The 26,240-nt window shown below is 41.1% G+C and overlaps 2 protein-coding genes across 2 annotated transcripts; both read left to right on the forward strand.

Annotated features, from left to right (window-relative positions):
* The first annotated feature begins 319 nt into the window (after positions 1-319).
* On the forward strand, positions 320-6,085 carry zgc:56585 (15-hydroxyprostaglandin dehydrogenase [NAD(+)]). The gene is made up of 7 exons (XM_030793186.1): positions 320-559; positions 658-781; positions 1,077-1,183; positions 1,623-1,719; positions 2,136-2,212; positions 2,506-2,669; positions 4,718-6,085. The coding sequence occupies exons 1-7, from the start codon at positions 470-472 to the stop codon at positions 4,863-4,865; spliced, it is 807 nt and encodes a 268-aa protein (XP_030649046.1). The 5' UTR covers positions 320-469; the 3' UTR covers positions 4,866-6,085.
* A 15,432-nt stretch (positions 6,086-21,517) lies between these two features.
* Positions 21,518-22,954, forward strand: LOC115829659 (heart- and neural crest derivatives-expressed protein 1-like). Its single transcript, XM_030793823.1, has 2 exons — positions 21,518-21,988; positions 22,447-22,954. The coding sequence occupies exons 1-2, from the start codon at positions 21,518-21,520 to the stop codon at positions 22,537-22,539; spliced, it is 564 nt and encodes a 187-aa protein (XP_030649683.1). The 3' UTR covers positions 22,540-22,954.
* The last annotated feature ends 3,286 nt before the right edge of the window (positions 22,955-26,240 follow it).

Below are 26,240 nucleotides of genomic sequence, written 5' to 3' on the forward strand. Positions count from 1 at the left end.
ATCTAAACGACTGGTGTTAATTATTCTGCCAATCGTTAGTTTAACTGATAATAAAGTGGATTAACGGGAACAGGTTGAACCTAACGACAGATTTAAATGGGGAGGTTTGTTCCTTCTCTGTTTCCAGCTCACTAGTCGCCACTGCTTTATAACGCATACTGTAGGTTATGCAACACTGGTTTGCGTGCGTACGAACCAGGTTGTTGGTAGCCTCAGTGTACATTCTCCTATATTTAATCGTAAAGTCTCGTACTGTTGCGCGCGCGCGTGCGGGTTCAGCGAAACTTTGCTGTAGTTGGGTGGAAAAACTCTAGGTTGCAACACGGGAACTGTAGCATTAGGCGAGGCGGGTCAACGATACGTTTTCGTAGAATCAACAAACTACTTGCAGTTACCTCGTGAGCATTACAGTGAAGCGGTACATTCAGGAGTAACATTAGTTTCCTCCCTGCAATTCTTCGTGGTTAAGATGTTAAACGGTAAAGTTGCGATTGTGACTGGGGCAGCGCAAGGGTTGGGTAGGAGTTTTTGCGACATTCTTCTACAAAACGGAGCCAGGGTATACATCACAATTAAGATAAGAAAACAGATTTTCATTTCAGCTCTCCCATATCGAAATGGTTTTTGCTAATTTCATAGTTTCTCTGTGCATTGTAGGTCGCTTTACTTGATGTCAATGAAGTGCTGGGGAAAGAGGTGAAGGATGATTTCGAAAAGAAATATGGACCAGACAAGACTCAGTTTATAAAATGCGATGTCAGCAAGGACGAGGATTTCAAAGGTAAAACTAGATCATTCGAAAAGGCACTCTAGGACATATAGCCAATGGCCCTCATATGGGTGTGAAGTTCCAAGCGAAGTTAAAGAAACGTTAAATGTGCTTATCGTGGAGAATGTTTATGATCCGCCCGAGCTGTAGTTCTCGTTTGAATGTGTCTCAGGGTAACTGCAATAAAATACAGAAATGCGGTCACACACTGTATCTATTAAGAGGCTGCAACGAAGATGCTTTCATATGCCACTGCTACTCTTAAGAGTGCTTCTGCTTTTCTTTTTTTCTTTTTCTTTTTCTGCAGATGGGTTTCAAAAGACTGTGGAGAAGTTTAGCGGCGTGGATATTGTTTGTAACAATGCTGGTATCGTCGATGAGAAAAACTGGGAGAAGACTATTTCGATAAATCTTGTAAGGATTTTTATTTAAAGACAAAAAAAGAATCAGTAATTGTTTAAAATATTCACTGTCTCTGACCCAGGGACAAGATTGGACCAATAATTATGAGAAATGTCACTTACATTTCGGTGACTCCTGTTGAGCAGTCATTGTGCTGGAGTGACAGTGGATGTTTATAGTTCCATTCTCAATTGGAAATATGTTTGGTCAAGAAATCAAGCACATTAATTGAAATATTTTGGTCTCTACGTTTCCCTATAGTCATATGAGTCAGTGTGTGGTGGGTGTGTGTGTGTGGTGGGTGTGTGGGTGTGTGTGTGTGGTGTGTGTGTGTGGTGGGGGTGTGTGTGTGTATGTGGTGTGTGTGTGTGTGCGTGCGTGTGTGTGTGTGTGTGTGTATGTGTATGTGGTGTGTGTGTGTGGTGGGTGTGTGTTCACACTGTGTTGACAGGCTGGCGTGGTAAGAGGCACATACTTGGCGCTTGATTGTATGAAGAAGGAGAATGGTGGTCGAGGTGGCGTCATCGTTAATGTGGCATCATTGGCAGGTCCAGTAATTCATTTCCCTGTTACTGTTATTCACACCGAAAACACTGAAACAAGTCCACTAATGCAGTTTTTACACTGGCTTGGCTCTACCCTACCCTGTTGGTGTGGTCCACAAACATATTAATACTACTACTACTACTACTACTACTACTAATAATAATAATACAGTAAATACTGGTAATATATGATGTAATCAAATCAGAATTATCCTGCCATATTAACAAAACATTACCAGACGGGTTTTTATTACACTGATTTGCTATTGTATGAATGGTCGACGCAGTATGAGTTCGACTGTTACCCACGTTCTTCAATACATGATGTTTGGAGCACGTAGACTTTAGTTATGGTCCACCATATGAGACTGAAATAAATACTAAACAAACCCTTTATGTGGCACTTCCATGTTTCTCAGGTCTGGGTCCTCTGCCACCAGCCCCCATCTACACTGCCACCAAACACGGTGTGATGGGATTCAGCCGCGCCATGGCCGTACGCCCCCTGTTTCACCCACACCAGTGATGTGGTGCCTGCTTGCATCACAAAACAAAATTTACCTTTTTTTTTTTCTGCTAAGTCACGTTCATACTCGGTGTTTGTTAATCACTTTTAAAGTAATATGTTATGAAGGATGGAGGTAATCACAGACACATAGAAACATTCTGATTCCGTGATGTTAAGAAAAGTGTTGTGGCTCCATTACTCAGCCAAAGAAAAACCTCAGATTAGTTTCTAAGTAAGTGAAAGAAACAGCTCGTTGCTGAAATAGATTTATGTGTCCACAGGCGGTCTCAGAGTTGACTGGTGCTGGGGTCAGGATCAATATATTATGTCCATCCTTTGTCAGTACAGACCTCCTCTCCACTTTTCATCAGGAGGAGAAGACGGGGCAGTTTTTCTGCCTCAAGGATCTTTCTGCTTCTCTGCTGGAGAAATATGGTGTTCTGGAGTAAGTATTGTCCTAACATGATGGCTTTTTTTCCCACTTGCACCATGTTCTTACTGCTTCGTTAAATTATGCAGCACTGAATTATGCAGCAGAGATTATGCAGCACTGAAATGCATGAGCTGTGTAAATATCTCATGTCTCAGTGAAAACAGAAGTTGTGTTTAGAAACATTAGAACGAATATCACATCAATTTTACATCAATGCGCATCACTCACTGAGTAATCATAAGTAATGTTTCTCAATGGAAAACTTTTGGAAGGAACTAGCAGATCAGTGGCTGTAGTTTTGAGAAGCAGTGCTAGCAATAATGTGGCTTTGTTTCACTGAGCTGACTGTTTCAAGGCTCAGTGACAAGGAACCAACACATGGAAACTAGTTGTATGGAAATAACTCCTGAATGACAAACATTTGCATTTTCGTTGGTAAAAGACAGTCAGTATCTCTGCAGTATATCAGTTGTTAATGCCTTTAAACGTTTGGTGGTATCTAAACTAAAAATGTCCTGCTGGAGCCAGAGCATATGGTTTACATTATCCACAAGCCTGTCTCGGTTACCGTATACGCTGTGAAATATTGTCCTCTTTCTTTTCTGAGCTGGGTACTCAAACACAACACTTTGTCAGTGATGAGACCTCATGAACAGAGATTGGAAAGCCAAATTTGACCACACCCCTTGTATTTGTCCTCCATTTTCAGACACTTAAGTTGATTTACAGTCGCTGTTTAGTATCCTGGAGAGGCAGGGCTGAATGTGAACTGCGCCTTGTCCCATAATGAGGCTCTGAGTAGTAATGATATAACCCCTGTAAACTGTCCATGACCACAGATGACCAAACACTCCGGGACTCATCACTTCACAGATATCTTCCCTTTAACACTCAGATCCAAAATCAGATCTGGAATAACAAACAGCACCTCCCATGTTTTGCAGCATTTTCCAATCTCTGTTGAATCCTCATAAACAATGGAGAGCACTTATATAAAATCATTACAAATGTTTTGTATAGCACAGATACACATGCATCTTCATCAGCCTTCTATGATGCCTCTGTTTGCTTTCATCACCAGAGTGTATTTTGTATATGTTAATTTATACCTGAATGTTTGTTTGGGTGATGTGTTTGGGTGGGTTACTCACTCACTATCTAAGCCGCTTATCCTGATTAGGGTCGCGGGGGGTGCTGGAGCCTCATAGGGCAGTCCAGGGACACACCCTGGACAGGTTGCCAGTCCATCACAGGGCAGACACACAGACAAACACACTCACACACACATTCATACCTAGGGGCAATTTAGTGTCTCCAGTTCACCTGACCTGCATGTCTTTGGACTGTGGAACCGGAGCTCCCGGAGCTCCCGGAGGAAACCCACGCAGACACGGGGAGGACCGCCTGTGACCTGTTTTGTATATGTTAATTTATACCTGAATGTTTGATCGGGTGACGCGTTTTAGATATGTTCATTTATACCTGAATGTTTGTTTGGGTGACCTGTTTTGTATATGTTCATTTATACCTGAATGTTTGTTTGGGTGACGTGTTTTGTATATGTTCATTTATACCTGAATATTTGATCGGGTGACGTGTTTTGGATATGTTAATTTATACCTGAATGTTTGATTGGGTGACGTGTTTTGTATATGTTCATTTATACCTGAATGTTTGATTGGGTGACGTGTTTTGTATATGTTAATTTATACCTGAATGTTTGTTTGAGTGACGTGTTTTGTATATGTTCATTTATACCTGAATATTTGACTGGGTGACGTGTTTTGTATATGTTCATTTATACCTGAATGTTTGTTTGGGTGACGTGTTTTGTATATATTAATTTATACCTGAATGTTTGATTGGGTGACGTGTTTTGTATATGTTCATTTATACTTGAATATTTGATTGGGTGATGTGTTTTGGATATGTTAATTTATACCTGAATGTTTGTTTGGGTGACATGTTTTGGATATGTTCATTTATACCTGAATATTTGATTGGGTGACATGTTTTGTATATGTTCATTTATATGGATTTTGTTTGATGTTCCCTCCCAGACCAGCTGTCGTAGCCAAAGGCTTGTTCCTGCTGGTGACTGATGAGAGTAAGAATGGAGAGGTTCTGCTAATCAGCAGAGAGCGCGCTGCCTTCGTTGTGTTTCCCAAAGGAACCGGTGAACTGCCATGTGTCCCTGTCAGCCTGTAGCCACTGGCTAAAACTCTCACCGCACTGCACTCACACCAAACCTATATTCACAGCAATCTCTATCAACACAGCGGTGTTTATGTGATTATGTAATGTAGTAACACAAACAGATGTGACCAGGTACAGAGCGAATCACACAACAGAATATAATGTATACATTTTTTTACTGTTTGCACACTCATATCACAATGAATGCAAATTTTGCATTAATGAAGTGTGTTATGTTAAATGTCAGTGAAACAAATCAGGGCAAACATTTCAAATGGTACCACTTGATACGACCTGAACTGATCAGCATTATTTTTTGTGTTTGATAAATAAAATGTCTCTGAAGATCAGCCATATGCACAAAAGCCAATGTAAATAATCAGTGAGCAGTAAAAAGGTTCAGTTTTGTGAGAATTTGAGATCAAATATGTGAAAAGTAGAACTTAACTCTTTCTGTGTTCTTCCACAGTTATAATTTTGTTTCCTTTGTACATTACCCAGAACAGTTTATGGTGCTGGTGTGGATGGCTGGTTTGGCAAACTTACATCATAAAACATTTGGCATGTTGTTTTTAATGGGATTATAATAACAATTATGGTTAAAGAGAATTGATGTTTTCGACTTTGATGAGGTGTGAGTGATAAGGCTAGGTCAGAGGAATGCTAATTGGTCAAAGGTGTCGGCAGTACCTTGTCCCCGCCCTCTTACACAAAGCAACCATTTTGGCTCTGGTAAAAAATGCACTGGACTTTCACCCAGTAGGCTTCCTCCTTCACACCTCAGTCAGTTATTAGAGGGAGGTCGTTGCACTTTTCATTTCCTCGGCCTACCTACCCCTCACCCCCAGCCCAGGTTTTTGAAGCACACACCTGGCCCGGCAGTAAACTGTGGTACAGGAAATCATCCTTCTTCACTGGGCCCAGATCACCTCCTCACACTAGGCCGTAGGACCTCTCAAAGCCATGTTAATTACCGTTCCATTTATTATCAATAGGAGCAGTGTTGATATTCTGCAGGTGGGAGTAGATGTTGATGAGATACATGAACACTGAGGACGTTATGACTGTATTGTTACTCAGATGGTTGGTCCACTGGAGGGAAGGAAGAGATGTGAGAGTATTCTGTTGTCTTAAGAAAAATGACTGTCCATGGTAAATTCTTACCTGACTCTTTTCCTTTGGAAAACTGTATGGTATGTGTGATTGTAAGGCTACTAAAACTATAAAACTGACTGTGGGGGACACATGCTTCACTAGTGGATGGGGTTTGTATTCCAACTGCATGGCACAGTTGCTCCACAGATAACAAGATGTAGATTTGTAGTCATCTAATTTTTGTTTCTTGTGCAGCTTTGGTCTTTTCCACACAGCACAAAAGGAAACACAAAATCAAAAGAAAGCATTTGTTATAAGAGTGAAAACATGGCCAGTCTGATGAAAAAAAAAAAAAAAGAACTGAATTTGTGTCAAAAATTCCCTGTGAAGTTGGGCCCTTTGTCCCTGAGAAAAAATGTCTAAGTGCGTGTTCCTTACAATGAAAATCAATGAGTGGGGTCTGCCAGGTGCTGGAGAGTGACTCATCAGTTCCGTGGAGCTGGTGTTATATTTTACACAGATGTCCATGTCAGAATGGCCTTAGGTCACTTGGGTCCGCAGTGTTAACACTAATCTGCACAAACAAAAAAGAATCATGATTAAAGGGAGGGCTCACATCCTCTGGGTTAGAAGCCTGAAAAGTGTCTTGTCCACCTGATATAAAAATATTTATAAACTAAATACATATGTGATGTGCCCTGAAATGCCTGTTCATTATGTTCAAATGTTTGTTTTCTCTCTCACCCTGAGTCGTGGCCTGCCCACTCTCACTCCCAGCAGCCCTCCACACACACCGCCTGCCAACCGTGCCCTCCCCACACACTGCCTGCCAACCGTGCCCTCCACACACACCACATGCCCTCCACACACACCGCCTGCCAACCATGCCCTCCTCACACACCGCCTGCCAACCGTGCCCTTCACACACACCGCCTGCCAACCATGCCCTCCACACACACCACATGCCCTCCACACACACCGCCTGCCAACCGTGCCCTCCACACACACCACCTGCCAACCGTGCCCTTCACACACACTGCCTGCCAACCATGCCCTCCACACACACTGCCTGCCAACCATGCCCTCCACACACACCAACCGTGCCCTCCACACACACCACATGCCCTCCACACACACCGCCTGCCAACCATGCCCTCCACACAGACCGCCTGCCAACCATGCCCTCCACACACACTGCCTGCCAACCATGCCCTCCACACACACCAACCGTGCCCTCCACACACACCACATGCCCTCCACACACACCGCCTGCCAACCATGCCCTCCACACACACCGCCTGCCAACCATGCCCTCCACACACACTGCCTGCCAACCATGCCCTCCACACACACCACATGCCCTCCACACACACCACATGCCCTCCACACACACCAACCGTGCCCTCCACACACACCACATGCCAAATGTGCCCTCCACACACACCACATGTTTAACAAATTGTTTCTTATTCCCCTTGACACCACAGGCTCTTCAGAACTTCAAACACATACAATATGTGATTTAAATGGGTCATATCACAACATTCAGTCCTGTTTGGTTCTCAGAGTAAAAGAACGTATTTTACAGGAATGGAAATCAACAGAAATAGCATGAATCATATTGTGGATTTAGTCTTAAATCACATGAACCGCAGTGTGGATTTAATCTTAAATGAACCATAGTGTGGATTAGAGCCTGACCGATATAGGATACCGACTGATTCCGATTTCAATATTTGAGGATTTAAAAATCCGATAACGATATATCGGCCGATGTTCTTTTTTTCCCCTAACTTTTGTCATACATAATTATTTAAGAGTCCTCAACACGACATAATGTAGTTCAGAAATAAACTTGTTTTATTGTCATAAATAGAACTTTGAACAAAAGTACAACAAAATATTTAAAAGTTTTTATAAATAATGCAGTAAACTGATACAGTGAGCTAGAGTAAATGCTGCTGCTGAATGCATCTAACGCTACACGACTGTCTGCAACGAGGACTTGGGACTTTGGGATTTCACACTACACGTTTGAAAATTGAAGCTAGAACTTTGGCTACCTCTGGTTTAATAATTTCCAGTGCAATGGCTGTAACTACAGACATTGCGAGACATGCGTTAGCGGTCTTCCACTAATAAACATGGCATTCGCTTGCTTGGTGGGTAACCTAATTTAGCAATGAACAGCGTGCTGCAAGCGATGTTGCCAGAGAATTTTTAGAAGTGACGAAGAATATATGATAGGACCGTTGTTTTGTTTACCCGCTAGAACTGCCACACTGTTTCATAAATAAACCTACAATCAAGTTTGTCAAGAGCTTAGCCTACACCAGCGGTTTTCTATCTCCCAGGGCCGGTGCGAGCACCTGTCATAAACCGTACCGTAACGTTGAACGTAACTTTGAGGTTTGAGTGACGGTACCGGCTCTCACTTTACTGCAGCAAAACCAGACATGGCTGACATGAACGTCATAACATTGTAATGGTTAAAATATTTGAGGGGCATCTGACGTACACCTGACACCGAGTTCAGTTGAATTCATAAGCCTGAAAGTTTTTTGAACACTCCAGCTTACAACTAACCCAACGCGCAGCACACCACTTTCTAACTACCAGCCAGCTGCCGTCTCTCCGAAGTAAAGTAGTGCTCCTCCCGACCTGTATCTCAGTCACTCGCTCACTCATTATCTAAGCCGCTTATCCTAATTAGGGTCGCGGAGGGTGCTGGAGCCTGTCCCAGCGCTCATAGGGAGAAAGGCGGGGAGACACCCTGGACAGGTCGCCAGTCCATCACAGGGCAGACACAGACAAACACTCTCACACACACACACTCACATACCTACCCAGCTGGCACGTGACCGACCTTCAACGTTGACATGTGGTTGCGATAATGTCAGTTGTTGTTTCAACGTTGAAAAAATGTTGAAACAACGTTTAATGCTAATGGCTGTAAAATGTTAACACAATACTTATAAGTCAACGTCGAAATTTCGACGTTGAAAGACCTGTACGTTGAATCGAAATAATGTCTTCAACAACAAGCAAAAGAAAATTGTAACACCTGCTTTCCCTTATATTTATTCAGGAAAGTGCCATAATATCTTTTTTCCAGGGAGTCTCATTTGATCACATTCAAGCCTGTACTATTGACTTGATTAGATTTGTTTATTTTTGTGTTTATAGTATAGGGACAGTATTGCAAGTTATGCACAGCAAGCTGCATTAGATGTAACAATTGCATTGAAAACACATGACGTGTACAGTAAATTCCTGATTCAGACAGTATTGTCATGTTGATCCAATTGCAAACTAGGTTATAATATTGTAACGTCGGAGAGCGGTCGTTGGCCCCGCCCCCTTTGCTCTGTTGCGCAAGTTTCACTGTTTGTTTGTTGTCAGACAACGTGTTTGAAGTAGATGTGTTTTGGGAGATGATTACTGGTGTTTTTGGGATATCTCTTTCTATGTTTTAAGTTTTTATGCTACAGATAGTAATTTGGGACGTCACCATTTTGGTGAAGTGTAGCCAGAGGTATTGGTTTGTATTGTTTCGAATGCTGAAATCAATCTTTGCAATTAAACCCATATTTTGAGTTCTCCAGTGGAATACATCCTTATAGTAACTATCATCGTGGGGAGTCATACTACAATGCAATTGAATAGAAAAGCAAATTTAATTCAAAATGAAAATGAAATTTGATCTCTAGTGTAATTAAGGCTTTACAGAAAGACGTTGGAACAACGTTGTGATATCGATGTTGATTCCATTGTCAATATCGATTCAATGTTAACGTGCCATCTTCACCGATGTTGAAAAATAAGACGTTGAAACAATGTCACGATATCAACGTTGGTTCGATTTTCGAAATCGAAACAAAATTCAGTGGTGATTCAGCCTTGGTCCATGACGTTGAATCAGCACTGAGTAAACGTTGAAATGCCGGCTGGGTAGGGGTTATTTAGTGTCTCCAATTCGCTTAACCTGAATGTCTTTGGAGTGTGGGAGGAAATCGGAGCTCCCGGAGGAAACCCACGCAGACACGGGGAGAACATGCAAACTCCACACAAGAAGGACCCTGGCCGCCCAGCCGGGAATCGAACCCGAGAATCGAATCTTCTTGCTGTGAGGCGACAGCAAGAAGGTTATATAGGTATATCTCTCTATATGCACCCGCAAACTCTGCCCACCCGCAAACTCTTCTCTTCTCCACCTTCTCCTCCCTCCTCCCTCCTCCCTCATCCCTATCTGCTGATGACTTTGTCTCCTTCTTCGAGAAGAAGATCAAAGACATCTGCGACTCCTTCCCCTCATCCCCTCCCACCTCGGATCCTGCACCCCCCCCATCCCCCCCCCCCCTTCCCCCCCGCTATCTTCTCCTCCCTCTCCCCTCTATCTGACTCTGAAGCTCTCCTACTTATAAAATCTCATCGTCCTACTACCTGTCCTCTAGATCCCCTCCACTCTCTTTCAGGTCATCTCGGACGACATTCTGCCCTTCATCTCGTCCTTGATCAACAATTCCCTATCTACTGGAACGGTTCCTTCTGCCCTGAAGAGGGCACAGGTCAAGCCACTGCTTAAGAAGCCCACTCTAGACCCAGCTGATGTCAGTAGCTACCGTCCAGTCTCTCTCCTACCGTTTCTCTCCAAAACCCTGGAACGTGCAGTATATAACCAACTCTCACCATATCTTCTCCAGAACAATCTCCTGGATCAGAATCAATCTGGATTCAAAGCTGGCCACTCCACCGAGACGGCCCCCCTATATATGATAGAAGCTGAGGACAGACATACAATAATGGGTTTCTCTGTTTCATCCACCACTGTCTCAATTCAATTCTCAATTCTCAATCTTTTCCATAACATCCCAATTCGTCTCCACGACATTCAGAAACTAACCAGCTAAGTACATAGACATATAGTTTTAATTTCGTTGACGAAAATTGAGAGGAAAAATGTTCATCAACAAACTTTTATCCACCACAAAAACGAGATGATAACTAAATAAAAATGCACCTTTGAAAATAAAAACTGTGACAAAATATATTACCATTTTCGTTGACAAATAATACCGAGATGGTAATGGGCCAGACGAATGGACAAGCACTTTGCTATAACACAACTGAAAATAAAGCGCACTGAAAACAATGTGCCTGCAAAATCACTGGGAAAAATACCACAAACCTCAAGAGGCAAACCTAAGGAATGTAACAAGCCCGAGAGTATCTGTGTGCTCGATGAAATCATTGCAATGATTTTATTTAAAAAGTGCACATGTGACACGTGATAAAATGTGACAAAAATGCATTTGACTAAAATTTGACTAAAACTTGTATAGTTTTTGTTGATTAAAACCAGACTAAAACTAATAATGATAAAATGACTAAAATATGACAAAGAGAATATGTATTTTAGTCAAAAGACTTAAACTAAGACTAAATCAAAATCACCTGCCAGACTGAACACTGATAGACTGAGATATCTGAACGATTACTGTAGAGACCTAACGCAGTGTCTTTAATATGTCTGTAGAGACCTAAAGCAGTGTCTTTAATATGTCTGTAGAGACCTAAAGCAGTGTCTTTAATATGTCTGTAGAGACTTAAAGCAGTGTCTTTAATATGTCTGTAGAGACCTAAAGCAGTGTCTTTAATATGTCTGTAGAGACCTAAAGCAGTGTCTTTAATATGTCTGTAGAGACCTAAAGCAGTGTCTTTAATATGTCTGTAGAGACCTAACGCAGTGTCTTTAATATGTCTGTAGAGACCTAAAGCAGTGTCTTTAATATGTCTGTAGAGACCTAAAGCAGTGTCTTTAATATGTCTGTAGAGACCTAACGCAGTGTCTTTAATATGTCTGTAGAGACCTAAAGCAGTGTCTTTAATATGTCTGTAGAGACCTAAAGCAGTGTCTTTAATATGTCTGTAGAGACCTAACGCAGTGTCTTTAATATGTCTGTAGAGACCTAAAGCAGTGTCTTTAATATGTCTGTAGAGACCTAAAGCAGTGTCTTTAATATGTCTGTAGAGACCTAAAGCAGTGTCTTTAATATGTCTGTAGAGACCTAACGCAGTGTCTTTAATATGTCTGTAGAGACCTAAAGCAGTGTCTTTAATATGTCTGTAGAGACCTAAAGCAGTGTCTTTAATATGTCTGTAGAGACTTAAAGCAGTGTCTTTAATATGTCTGTAGAGACCTAAAGCAGTGTCTTTAATATGTCTGTAGAGACTTAAAGCAGTGTCTTTAATATGTCTGTAGAGACCTAAAGCAGTGTCTTTAATATGTCTGTAGAGACCTAAAGCAGTGTCTTTAATATGTCTGTAGAGACCTAAAGCAGTGTCTTTAATATGTCTGTAGAGACCTAACGCAGTGTCTTTAATATGTCTGTAGAGACCTAAAGCAGTGTCTTTAATATGTCTGTAGAGACCTAACGCAGTGTCTTTAATATGTCTGTAGAGACCTAAAGCAGTGTCTTTAATATGTCTGTAGAGACCTAAAGCAGTGTCTTTAATATGTCTGTAGAGACTTAAAGCAGTGTCTTTAATATGTCTGTAGAGACCTAAAGCAGTGTCTTTAATATGTCTGTAGAGACCTAAAGCAGTGTCTTTAATATGTCTGTAGAGACCTAACGCAGTGTCTTTAATATGTCTGTAGAGACCTAAAGCAGTGTCTTTAATATGTCTGTAGAGACCTAAAGCAGTGTCTTTAATATGTCTGTAGAGACCTAACGCAGTGTCTTTAATATGTCTGTAGAGACCTAAAGCAGTGTCTTTAATATGTCTGTAGAGACCTAAAGCAGTGTCTTTAATATGTCTGTAGAGACCTAAAGCAGTGTCTTTAATATGTCTGTAGAGACCTAAAGCAGTGTCTTTAATATGTCTGTAGAGACTTAAAGCAGTGTCTTTAATATGTCTGTAGAGACCTAAAGCAGTGTCTTTAATATGTCTGTAGAGACTTAAAGCAGTGTCTTTAATATGTCTGTAGAGACCTAAAGCAGTGTCTTTAATATGTCTGTAGAGACCTAAAGCAGTGTCTTTAATATGTCTGTAGAGACCTAAAGCAGTGTCTTTAATATGTCTGTAGAGACCTAAAGCAGTGTCTTTAATATGTCTGTAGAGACTTAAAGCAGTGTCTTTAATATGTCTGTAGAGACCTAAAGCAGTGTCTTTAATATGTCTGTAGAGACTTAAAGCAGTGTCTTTAATATGTCTGTAGAGACCTAAAGCAGTGTCTTTAATATGTCTGTAGAGACCTAAAGCAGTGTCTTTAATATGTCTGTAGAGACCTAAAGCAGTGTCTTTAATATGTCTGTAGAGACCTAACGCAGTGTCTTTAATATGTCTGTAGAGACCTAAAGCAGTGTCTTTAATATGTCTGTAGAGACCTAAAGCAGTGTCTTTAATATGTCTGTAGAGACCTAAAGCAGTGTCTTTAATATGTCTGTAGAGACCTAAAGCAGTGTCTTTAATATGTCTGTAGAGACTTAAAGCAGTGTCTTTAATATGTCTGTAGAGACCTAAAGCAGTGTCTTTAATATGTCTGTAGAGACTTAAAGCAGTGTCTTTAAAATGTCTGTAGAGACCTAAAGCAGTGTCTTTAATATGTCTGTAGAGACCTAAAGCAGTGTCTTTAATATGTCTGTAGAGACCTAAAGCAGTGTCTTTAATATGTCTGTAGAGACCTAACGCAGTGTCTTTAATATGTCTGTAGAGACCTAAAGCAGTGTCTTTAATATGTCTGTAGAGACCTAAAGCAGTGTCTTTAATATGTCTGTAGAGACCTAAAGCAGTGTCTTTAATATGTCTGTAGAGACCTAAAGCAGTGTCTTTAATATGTCTGTAGAGACCTAAAGCAGTGTCTTTAATATGTCTGTAGAGACCTAAAGCAGTGTCTTTAATATGTCTGTAGAGACCTAACGCAGTGTCTTTAATATGTCTGTAGAGACCTAACGCAGTGTCTTTAATATGTCTGTAGAGACCTAACGCAGTGTCTTTAATATGTCTGTAGAGACTTAAAGCAGTGTCTTTAATATGTCTGTAGAGACCTAAAGCAGTGTCTTTAATATGTCTGTAGAGACCTAAAGCAGTGTCTTTAATATGTCTGTAGAGACCTAAAGCAGTGTCTTTAATATGTCTGTAGAGACCTAAAGCAGTGTCTTTAATATGTCTGTAGAGACCTAACGCAGTGTCTTTAATATGTCTGTAGAGACCTAACGCAGTGTCTTTAATATGTCTGTAGAGACCTAAAGCAGTGTCTTTAATATGTCTGTAGAGACCTAAAGCAGTGTCTTTAATATGTCTGTAGAGACCTAAAGCAGTGTCTTTAATATGTCTGTAGAGACCTAACGCAGTGTCTTTAATATGTCTGTAGAGACCTAACGCAGTGTCTTTAATATGTCTGTAGAGACCTAAAGCAGTGTCTTTAATATGTCTGTAGAGACCTAAAGCAGTGTCTTTAATATGTCTGTAGAGACCTAAAGCAGTGTCTTTAATATGTCTGTAGAGACCTAACGCAGTGTCTTTAATATGTCTGTAGAGACCTAACGCAGTGTCTTTAATATGTCTGTAGAGACCTAAAGCAGTGTCTTTAATATGTCTTGCCTGTACCTCCACTGCCTGTGTCTCCCTCAGCCTTGTGTTTCTCTGAATCAAAGCACGCAGGAGAGATATATAATTATCACAGACATAGCACTGTAATAAAAAATACCTCAAACTCATACTTTTTAGACTGAACCACAAATGGTTTGGGCAAGTTGAAGGCTATACTCTAGCCATTAGAATGAGAGTAGTCTGTAAGTTTTTTTTCTCTATATATGAGGAGTGACAGAGAATCCTGGAGTCAGTTGCATCCACCATGTTCTAGCATGCTTGAACCGAACCAGCAAGTTTTACCAGTATTTCTGCTTCTAAATCTCTCGCTTCATTGCCAACCATTCTCAGGTAGTTTAACTGAAATCTTAGTCTAACATATCATTTAACTCCTGCAGAATACTCATTTATAAGTAAATTTGGACCAGACCAATTGATCACTGATCTCTGTATAAATTTCTTCAGTCAAAATCTCATTCAGTCACAGTATTGTAATAAGATGTGTTGGGGGTTGTTCTCTTTCTGTGGATCTCAAACAATGGTTTTGCACAATCCAGTTTGACTAATCAGTTATATGCAATGGCCAATGAATAGGCAACACCTGTGCTCTTTCACTCCCATTCCCAGAGCCCGTACCTTTGTCTGACAACGGACTGAATCACCCGATAGTGACAGCGCAAAGAAAGCACAGATGGTAAAAAAAAAATGGGAAATCCACGCCACTTAGTACTGAGCTGAGTGAAATCTCACACGAACATGAAACAATGACCAGCTAAGGGCACTGGGCCAGATGTGGCTTGGTGTGGCTGAGTGGAGAGAGACAGATTTATGAGTTCCCCTTTTAATGAGGTAACATCCATTTCACTCAAACCTTAGGACTTCGAACTTTTACCATGTGAGGCAACAGGAAGACATCGTTTTCAGGGGAAAAGAGAAACATGCATTTCAAACAACACAAACACAGTGACCTTGTTCTGTTTTAATTAAGAAAATACTGGATTCTCTGAATATTTTTCTCTGCCATGATTAAGTAAATAAAAGATGTGTTTTTTTGGGGATGTAAGAGCTGAAACCTAACTGTGGATGAAACATGACATTCAAAGCGAGTGAGTGATTACAGAATTGTGCCGTTGCATGTCAGAGCGCTGCCATGAACACTGGGCTGCATTGTGCTAGTGAGGGCGAGTCAAACACTCTATTTTTCCCGTTTCCCATCTGAGTCCATGCCTCTCTCAACCGTGTTTAAGAGAAAAACACTCTATTCCCCATCTGGGTCCATGCCTCTCTCAACCGCGTTTAAGAGAAAAGCACTCTATTTCCCATCTGGGTCCATGCCTCTCTCAACCGTGTTTAAGAGAACAAAGGAAAATGGCATCTGTCACAAGACAGCATGTTTGGTTTTCTTAATATCACATCAGAGTTAGTGACATGGAACAACATAACAATGAAACAGAATTTCTGTTCAGGTAAGGTAATCTAGTGCCATGAGTCAGGTAGTCAAGCTATTATTTCAATTTGAATTTCACTAATCATGTACAAAGCAGAGTGTTGACGGGGGTTTCACCTCGTCCCAGCTGCCTGGAGCTGCCAGCTGATTTAGGAGGACTCCCTGCCTTGGTATGTAAACCATTTACTGCAGGAATGTATAAGCAAGTCGTAAAAATCGGATTTGGGGAAGATACAAGCAAAACTGGTTGCCCTCCATAAAACAACACATCTCTGCTGCTGGAAGAGAGCGCGTTTCTCGTTTGGCTTTAGTGGAGGCTGCATGTTCAGAGTTCAGCCTAAATGACAGGCAATAGATTTGAAGGGCATGTTTAAGACTGAGAACAGACTGCCCACTCAGACCAGTGTAATCCTCCGCAAAATTATACAGTATCTAAGGCATCTTTCTCACGGGATGGGGCTAGGACAGCAAGACATACCCAGAGAGAGAGAGGAGAGGCTTTAAAACAAGGTTATGAACTACACAGAGTCCAGTGACAGTTTGGCATCATTGGTCTTCTCTAGAGGAAGGCAGAGAACTGAGTGGAGCTCCCAACACTCTGGGTATTGGCAAAAGGATTCTGGGCAGTCCAAGGATAAATTCTAAAATGAAGAGAAATATAACAAAAAAATTTGGTCATATTTCTTTTTAATCAGTCATAACAAAACAAAAAGGACAGAGAGCCAAAATGCAGAGGAATTTGATGACAGTGCCTCCTTCACATCTCTTCTCCGAAAATGTACCTTTATCTTTTATTTTCCTAAGCTGACATTGGTTGCAAAACTACGTAATTCAATTCACAAATCATGTGTGTATAGTATCATTTTAGGAACATATTTTCTAATGAATGAAACTGTTTGTCATGTAAGGCACAGGAAAAGACAGAGATGTGTGTATGTGTGTAGAGAGCAGGCTGACTGTGACTGAAGGGCATGATGCATAAGTAAAGCATGTCTCATTGAAGAATGACGCAAGAGTCAAGAAACATCACTACTGTGGTCCTGCTTTTTATCCCTCTTTAATTACCAAGCACACAGGCGACAAAGGAGACAGAACTTTTTTTTTCTTTTTAAATAAAGCATGTCTGTGTATTTGAGGAGTGCAAAATGTTGTCACACTCAGTGGACAAGCCAGTTATCACAGCAACACTGTGGACAAGCCAGTAATCACAGCCACACTGTGGACAAGCCAGTAATCACAGCCACACTGTGGACAAGCCAGTAATCACAGCCACACTGTGGACAAGCCAGTAATCACAGCCACACTGTGGACAAGCCCAGTAATCACAGACACACTGTGGACAAGCCCAGTAATCACAGACACACTGTGGAGAGTGCCAGTAATCACAGCCACACTGTGGACAAGCCAGTAATCACAGCAACACTGTGGACAAGCCAGTAATCACAGCCACACTGTGAACAAGCCAGTAATCACAGCCACACTGTGGACAAGCCAGTAATCACAGCCACACTGTGGACAAGCCCAGTAATCACAGCCACACTGTGGACAAGCCAGTAATCACAGCCACACTGTGGACAAGCCCAGTAATCACAGCAACACTGTGGACAAGCCAGTAATCACAGCAACACTGTGGACAAGCCAGTAATCACAGCCACACTGTGGACAAGCCAGTAATCACAGCCACACTGTGGACAAGCCAGTAATCACAGCCACACTGTGGACAAGCCAGTAATCACAGCCACACTGCGGAGACTGCCAGTAATCACAGCCACACTGTGGACAAGCCAGTTATCACAGCCACACTGTGGACAAGCCAGTAATCACAGCCACACTGTGGACACGCCAGTAATCACAGCCACACTGTGGACAAGCCAGTAATCACAGCCACACTGTGGACAAGCCAGTAATCACAGCCACACTGTGGACACGCCAGTAATCACAGCCACACTGCGGAGACTGCCAGTAATCACAGCCACACTGTGGACAAGCCCAGTAATCACAGCCACACTGTGGAGACTGCCTCACCTTAGTGCTGTCTATCAAGTTTTTATTTATGTCAAATGTATTCAGCTTTTGCATTTTAACTATTTTACTGTTTTAATGCACATGACCCAGCTCTAAGACGTGAAGAAGTCAATACAAACAACACAACTCGAACAATTATCTGTCTGACCGTCTGCGGTCCCTAAAGTCGATTAGTTCTCCGGCAAAGAAGACAGGAACATTCATATGGTTCATATTCACCTCACTGAAGGTTAATATAAGACATGAACTTGAGAAGGATGAGATGCCATTGCTTGGTTCCTGGAATGTCTTTTGAGAAAAGCAACATGAGGGAATCCTCCATAATGGTCCTGTGAAGGTTTTTAAGCAGTCTTGTAAAGACTGTCTAGAGATTTACCAGTTGCAAATTTTCCATTTAAGACCTTTATAGGTTAGGATCTAGAATTACAGAGGCTGACCATTTCTCCAAGGTGCCACAGAACTGTAAATATAACATTGGTGAGGAGACTAAAATTGTTGCACAGATATTAACTCTTCAGCTTTGTGTATTCATTAGATACCTTCTTTAACCCTGTTCATTTATCCATAGCATCTCTCTGTTAAAGGCCATCTGACTGGCAGATGTTGATTCTTCCAGAACTTTTGAGAAACCTTACTGAAGCACAAAGCTAAAGCTCATTTTAAGTTTTAGGGTGTGAATGGCTAAAGGTGGTCCCGGAACACTGTGGTTTTGTTCTTTCTTCTTCTTTTTATTAAGGTTGGATTGAAAAAGTCAAGACACACTGATGTTCAAAACTCTGCATTCTTTTACCAAGTTGGAAAGAGAGACCCAGGTTACTGGTTTTTTGATTATTTTTGTTCTCTTTTTCATGATCCTTTATTCTTATTACTAAGACCTCTTGCTTTCCAGTGCGTTTCCTCGCACCGTTTTCACTCTATACACACTAAACTTGGCATAAGTTCAGGCCCTAAAGATGCTGCTTTTCTGAGAGATATTTGCAACAGTTCTGTTTTGCACAGGACTGACTTTTTCAGCACTTTGTTATGAATGGGGGAAGTGGCTGAGGAACACTGAGAGTTATGGGCTGGAACATTGCCATAGTTACCATACATTGCTGCCAGTAGTAACCATACATTGTTGTAGGGGGTACAAGGGCAATTTTTCTCTCAGCATACTGTAGCATTCCCCCATTCATATTAAATTAATTGAACATAAATTTATGGCAACAAAGCCTACTTTCACTGCTACTAGACTACCAGTCAACAAGTCCACTGGTCTACCAGTCTCCTATTGTACATGTCTCCTAGTGTACCAGTCTAACCAGCCTACATACATACCAGTCTACAAGTCTACCAGCCTACATATCTACCAGTCTACCAGTCTACAGGTCTACCAGTCTACAGGTCTACCAGTCTACAGGTCTACCAGTCGACAGGTCTACCGGTCTACCAGTCTACAGGTCTACCAGTCTACAGGTCTACCAGTCTATTAGTGTACAAGTCTACCATGTCACAACACCGTAAAAATAAATTCTGTCAACATGACAAAGACGGCTACACAGAGAACAGTCAGACCATTCAGAGAACATTTGGTCATTGTGTGTGCTATAGCATAGTACACATTTTTGAAATAGTTTATCTCTATGTTTATCTGCTATCATGTTACATGTATCAGTAGATTCCACTCGTAATAGAGTTCTCTTAACTTAGAGACACACTTAGTCAAGGCCCACTATGGCAGTGCAGAGGTGGTTACTTATGAACTTGTTCACTGTGGGTGGAGACCCAGGGAATGGCTACTCATGCAGATATATCAGTCATGATCACTGATCAGATATGCCCGCATGAGTCAGTCACCCTCAAGGCTCACCGACAGACAGTGACAGTAAGACATGATGTAGTCATAAAGACGGCTGCTTGAGAATTGCATTTTAACTCCAGTGCACAACATTTGGCTTCCTAGTCCAAGATCAGCAGATCAAAGGTGGCACAGAGTAAATCTATTATGCAAATGCCATGAACTGCAACGGGAGTGAGGTTTCACAAGTTGACTATAGTAGAAATCAGCCAGACAACCCCCTCCTAAAAAACATGAGAGCAATTGCACTAAAATTTCACACCTTAAAAGCTCGCTTGCTTGCTTCGGGGAAATTCAGTCTAAAAGCTGTCACATTTTTGCCAGGAACACTGAGAGTTATGGACTAATTTGCCACATTTTGGTTTCATGATTTCAAAACTTTTCACAGTTTATCATGTGGTTCTGAAAGATATTACAGTTTGTTGTACTATCCATCCTTTCTGTACTACAGAGAACTTGAATCACTCATTCTGACCAGTAATACACATAGTTTTCCTCATCAGCCTTTTGTTCCAGGCCCAGTCTCTGGCTGAACTATCTCTAATTAGTACCAGTCATGTGGGTCCAGACACTGGGAGAGTGTGAAGATTTGTGTTGGGTGTGTGCACAGTCTTACAGCCCTGATTAAACCACCAGCAAGAGCAGCAGCGCCCTGTATGACTGAAAGGTAGTATATGACTGTAAACCCATCCGCATTACAGCCACAGTGAGAAACACAGTACAGATGAGCTACAAGAGCAATGTGCATTGACCAGATGGATTATCTCTTTTACAAGCAGGAGTTTTTGAGAAAACCCAACAGTAGCCAACAGTACATGCTACACAATACACGTGTATTATACACATGTCAAGAGAAATTCACGTACATGACCGCCATAGCTGAAACAGCTGAACTACGACCATATCAAAGCCCTTACAGCTGCAGTTTCATAAGCATTTACAAGGCATTACAACATTTACAGTAGTTTATATATTTGTAGTATATGAGAACATGTTACTGAATTCCAAACAGGCATTAATAATTAGAAGTACTGTGACGCCAGATCAGTAATCTTGCATGTGGAGAAATTCGGAAGTTGGTGCCTGATTGATTTTATTTATATAAACTACGGTATTAGCAATATTAAAGCTCATGATGTGAATGTATGAAAGGTTGTCTGCTGTCTTGTCATATATACATGTCTTATAAAACCAGTATTGTAATTTAACAGTTGCAAAGCATGTGTAGCCTATCGGAGAAGGTCTCCGCTAAGCACAGTTTCACTCATGTAAATCTACACCACAGTTCGTAGACTTTAAGCCCATTGGTTCGCCAGTCGCTCTGATGCTCTTGAAACGGTATAAAATTTGGTTTTTGAACCTTCAGCCAGCCAGGGTCAAGCGTCCTGTTAAGAGATTCCTTTAGCTAATTTCTCCTCTCGTTTTTTTTAAATCAACAACTATTGTGCTCCAGTTTATAACAGATAGTTGCTTCGCATAATGACGAGGAATTCACATGATTTTACATAGCATTCGTTATGAAGTAGGCTTTGTCCTGTGTTAGTCTGTAATCTGACATAGTTAAGGCAATTTTGCCAAATACGGTATATTTGGATGAACTGATTCACCGGCTTGGAGACATAACGTAATTTTGGGGAGATATTAGTCTCTTGATTAGCGATAGAAACAATGAACCTTGTTGAGCGCTACCAGCATCACAGTTTGATGCAAGATGCGTTTCCATACGTGCAACGACGTCAAGACAGTCTCTGCTTTTCAAGATGGTTTGTAAATCCCACAGATGTCCGTCCAGAATTTCAGATAGCGAACTCCTGCTCTGCAAAACGTGATGCTCTGGATGGGACGCATGACGGTCAACTAGACGCTTTAATACCAGAGATGGGACAGCGAAGGGTGTCAGGCCCGAAGAAAGAGCAGCGGAGGACTCAAAGCATCAACACCGCGTTCGCTGAGCTGCGAGACTGCATACCAAACGTTCCCGCAGACACAAAACTGTCCAAAATCAAAACATTAAGACTTGCAACAAGTTACATATCTTATCTGACTGACGTGCTCGCCAAAGAACCCGGGGAAATGGAAGCATTCAAAGCTGAGATAAAGAAATGTGGCAGCAGAGGATTTAAAAGGGAACGAGAAATGGCAAGTTCTAATTTTTATAAAACTATATTTTAAATAAAGGTTAACACTTTGAGGATTTAGTTGATTAAATTTGCCACAAGATTTTCTCTGTCTTCATGTGACGTTAAAATGGGCTTTTTCATATTTACAAAGTCTAATGGTACACAGCGGTTAAAGAAGTCAACCGCGTAATTTCACAAACGTGTTTTGTTATTGTTGTTGTTCATTTGTCTCTGTTTTTTTGTAAAATATTGACGAATGGAAAGCACATGCAGTTCTCTCTTGTTCGGCGAGCCACGGCTGTGCCAGGAATATATTTCATTTTATCAATACTCATTTATACGAAGGTAGAAAATTTGTAGTGGAGAAAGAAATGACAGTTTGTCTACCTATTGTAAAATGTTTAAATATTGATAGTATGTAAACAACGGTGTTGCGATTCAGTTTAATCGGCTTTTTTGTTTTACTTTATTTAACAGAATGAAGGTCAGCAAGAATCAGGAAGCCCAAAGAGGGTTAAAGGAAGAACAGGATGGCCCCAGCAAGTTTGGGCCTTGGAACTCAACCAATGAAAAGTGTTTAGTTCATGTTAAACCAGAAAACGACCCTCACTTGTCAGCCAAACTATAAGGGACTTACGAATGTGCTTGATTCGTGTGTTTTGGACATTCTGAATATGTGATATTTCTCTAAAATGTTTAAGGCTACAAAGAGGGTCGGACTTGAAGTATAGGCCTTTAACTTCTCACCACTCTGATTCTGCGAGCAAATGTCAACATTCAGATGGGCTACGCGGGTTTTAAAACATGTTTGTAATACCTCGTCGTGCAGGTCAGTAACAGGGCATATGTACATGTAGTTTGCTGTTTAATTAATATTAATTTTGGCAATGTTAATTTTGTAAATATTAGAACGATATTTATTCAACAGGCCTGTGTTTATCAGGTCATACATACGTACTGAACCAGTCAGGGTGGGTTTCCTGAAATTGACGAATTTCACAGATTAAAAAATAAAACTATGTTACAGATAACGATGGATGTACGACAAAATTTAAGCATCTCAGAAATCCCTGTTGGACATGTAGGCTATTTTACATGTGAACCAAAAGTGCATATGTTACCGGTAAGAAAGGCATCACCTTAACCAAACTATCGGTTTTAAAATAAGTGAAGTTTTCATTTCCAGAGCACTGTCATCGTGTTAATGTTATAATTATTGTAACATTATTAATGCATTTCTAATGGAAACCAATAAGTCAAAATTTGTACTTGGGCTTAAAATGGGAAACCTAAACCGCCTCTGTGAAACAAATTAACAAGAAACGGCTGACGATTGTCGTAAAAGAAAGTACATAAGTAGGCTACTGTAAGAGTATGCGGGTGTACACACACCAGCGGGGACGAGAGAAGAACTTCACCAATCTGACACATTTCCACATTTGACTCAGTCAACATTACTGTAATTCACGTACAAAGGAGAGAATTTTATTCCGTTTAAGACTGGCATCTGCCAATCGACTCAGGTCCAAATTCATCTCCATGGCTCCCTTAGGCAGGCCCTGATAAACGGATCCCCTCAGAGAGACAAAGTCCAACTCAAAAGAGAAATACCTTCTCAATACAGACAATCAGAAACAGACGGAGAGGCTGCACCATGCTTTAATTACATTTAAAAAGGCTAAACTTAAAGAGGCTATATGGACACTGTGGACAGACAAATTGCATTTTGAAAGGCCATTCATATCTGTGTCTCCTTATCTAGTTACGTGAAACATTATAGGTTCGTGCTGTCTGTGCTTCAGTCAGCTGTTTATCACAGCACACAGGGACAGCGATAATTCACTCATTTTGTTTCAGACTACTCCCGGCAAGGTGAAAGAGTCTTCTGTGTGCTTTGTGAATTGTAGTCTTCTGTCAGCCTCTTAGTAGACTACACTGTCAACAAAATCATAGGTAAATAAATAAAGGCGGGGAAAGACATCATTTTAAACCAGCTGTTTTATTTAATTTCGTTCTCTTGCCTCCACACCAACATGGTAAAACTTCCCTTCCTCTGTTCGAAGGGTCTGGCCTTCCTCCACTATCAAAGATTTTAATTATATGTAGGTTTATGAAATCTAACAAATACTGTGTTGCTTGTCCCTCATGTTTGGACCACCGACGAGAAACGCACCAAACCTGATCTTTTGGGAAATGAACTGTGACTGTATCTGATCAAGTCTAATCGCGTTTCACAAGGTAGTCCATGGTCTAGACCTAGAAGTGAGCAAAAGGAATATGTTAGGGATAAGGTACTTGTATGTCTGCGTCTCATCTTGTGCATTCGGGGGGTTTAATCACCACAAGGATCAGCATGAGGTTTTGAATAGCTAATGTGGGCTTCTGCCAACGAAGTCTTGTCTAAAATACAAGAGTGCACATGGCATCCCAGGAAGTTTTGTCTAAAGTATGAGAGTGCACGTGGCATATGGCATATGGCCCGGAGGCAGCCTTTGCCAGATCGGACTGCGGCTTCGGATGCGGCACTGTTGAGTTACACATTAGTCGAAGTAGGCTTAAAGGCAAACAAGGCAGACTCTGGGTAAATAGACTTGATTAAATATTTCTGAATTTGTTTTTATTGGGTCGATTCCGGTTCAATCAGAAGTGGCACCGACTGCCACGCCTGACGTAATTTGTTCTTTTTGAACTACGATTGGGAGCAAGGACAACCGAATCAACGCAATGAGCAACTTGTTCATCTCCATGTTACAAGCAAATATGTGAAGAGGCGGACAGCAAAGGAGCTTCATGGATGTCCACACATCGGCTTAAGGTCAAATCAAACTCGATCGCCACCCTTCGACGATGTCTTGAAAAACTCTGTTGAAGCGGGACAGTCATTATGGCTGTCGGTGAGAAGTTTGGGAACAAGTAGCAGCAAGTAACCCTGAACAATTTGGATATTATTACATTTATGAGTAAGTCAGTATCTTAACGATAGTGGACGTTGAAGCCACGACTGCGGGCCAGTTGGTTTGAGATAGTCGCACTTTCCACGCCAATAGCTCTTCAACGGAAAATATATGAGAGAAGATATGATGTTTGATCATGCAGAAGTGTAAATCTATCCATTTAATATTTGTAAAATTAAAACTGCAATACTTTTTTATGACCTATAATAAAAGTAGAAAAATGTGTCAGACATAGGCTACAGGGCTAAATTCTGCGGCTACCACAATATTTGCTGCTGCTCCAAGTTATTCCCTTAATTCCTGTAATATTCTGGTAAATATCTGAATATTGAAACTTTTAATAGCTGCTCGTGTCTGCGTTGTTTCCCCATCCTCTCTTTCCCCCGAACCTTTGTCTCTATTTTTAAAATGAACGCTCGATTTTTTAAAACTGTAACAACTTTTAAATCATGACAACGTAGACACATGAAACTGTCAGTTATGCAGACCTAAATGTTGCTGATGTCACAATCCTGGATTTCTGTTCAGGCATTTTTTCAGAAAAAATATGGTTTTATTTCCAAGAATTCAAATCCATGTAAATTGGGTACTCAAAACTGTGGGAGCCCCAGTCGGGGCTGGTGTAATAATGACTCATTTCTGCCTGATCCCAATTATTTATGTTAAATATTTAAAACTATACTTTCATTTAACCTGCATCACTCGGTACACCTAGTCACAGACAGATCCTCATGGCCGCGAAGCATTTCTCTGACTCTAGGCCTACTGAAATGTGCAGTACGCATGTTATGTGAAAAGTTTGGATTATCCAATGGCAACTCAAAACAATACCACTCACAGGGTCGTATACATTGTGCAGTGTGTGTAATTTGTAGACAGGTTATATGACAGTAACTGCCGTCATCATCTTTCATTTCCCTTTTGCCACATTTTGAAAAAGTCATTAAGTGCCATTTAAAGACTTTGTTTCAACGACGAAAACATCACACAGAAAATACTGCGGGTATAGACAACACACGTTTGGTATAATGAAGTAATTCACCTGTGTAGTCTCTCTCCTATAGGCTACTTCCATAGCAACCACAGAACTAGTGACAGTGGATGGAAACTGTGTACCGATAAAAGGAGTGTATTTGCATTTTGCTTTTATGTGGCCTTCTTTGTTTGTGTGTGTGTGTGTGTGTGTGTGTGTGTGTGTGTGTGTGTGTAAAGGTTTTCACATGATTGTGGCAACAATGAGATGAACAAAACAAACAGCGTGGGGTATCAGAGTGATTTATAGTTAATACTGCCCATGGGCGCAAATTATGACTAAAG

Source organism: Chanos chanos, chromosome 16 (assembly GCF_902362185.1).
Source record: "Chanos chanos chromosome 16, fChaCha1.1, whole genome shotgun sequence".
Lineage (NCBI taxonomy): Eukaryota > Metazoa > Chordata > Actinopteri > Gonorynchiformes > Chanidae > Chanos > Chanos chanos.

Excerpts from the sequence above, each read along its gene's own strand:
- zgc:56585 (XM_030793186.1), top strand. The coding sequence starts at position 470 with ATGTTAAACGGTAAAGTTGCGATTGTGACTGGGGCAGCGCAAGGGTTG. Across the intron at positions 560-657 it reads TTCTACAAAACGGAGCCAGG|GTCGCTTTACTTGATGTCAA; the intron begins GTATACATCACA and ends TGTGCATTGTAG. Across the intron at positions 1,720-2,135 it reads TAATGTGGCATCATTGGCAG|GTCTGGGTCCTCTGCCACCA; the intron begins GTCCAGTAATTC and ends CATGTTTCTCAG.
- LOC115829659 (XM_030793823.1), top strand. The coding sequence starts at position 21,518 with ATGAACCTTGTTGAGCGCTACCAGCATCACAGTTTGATGCAAGATGCG. Across the intron at positions 21,989-22,446 it reads TTAAAAGGGAACGAGAAATG|AATGAAGGTCAGCAAGAATC; the intron begins GCAAGTTCTAAT and ends TTTATTTAACAG.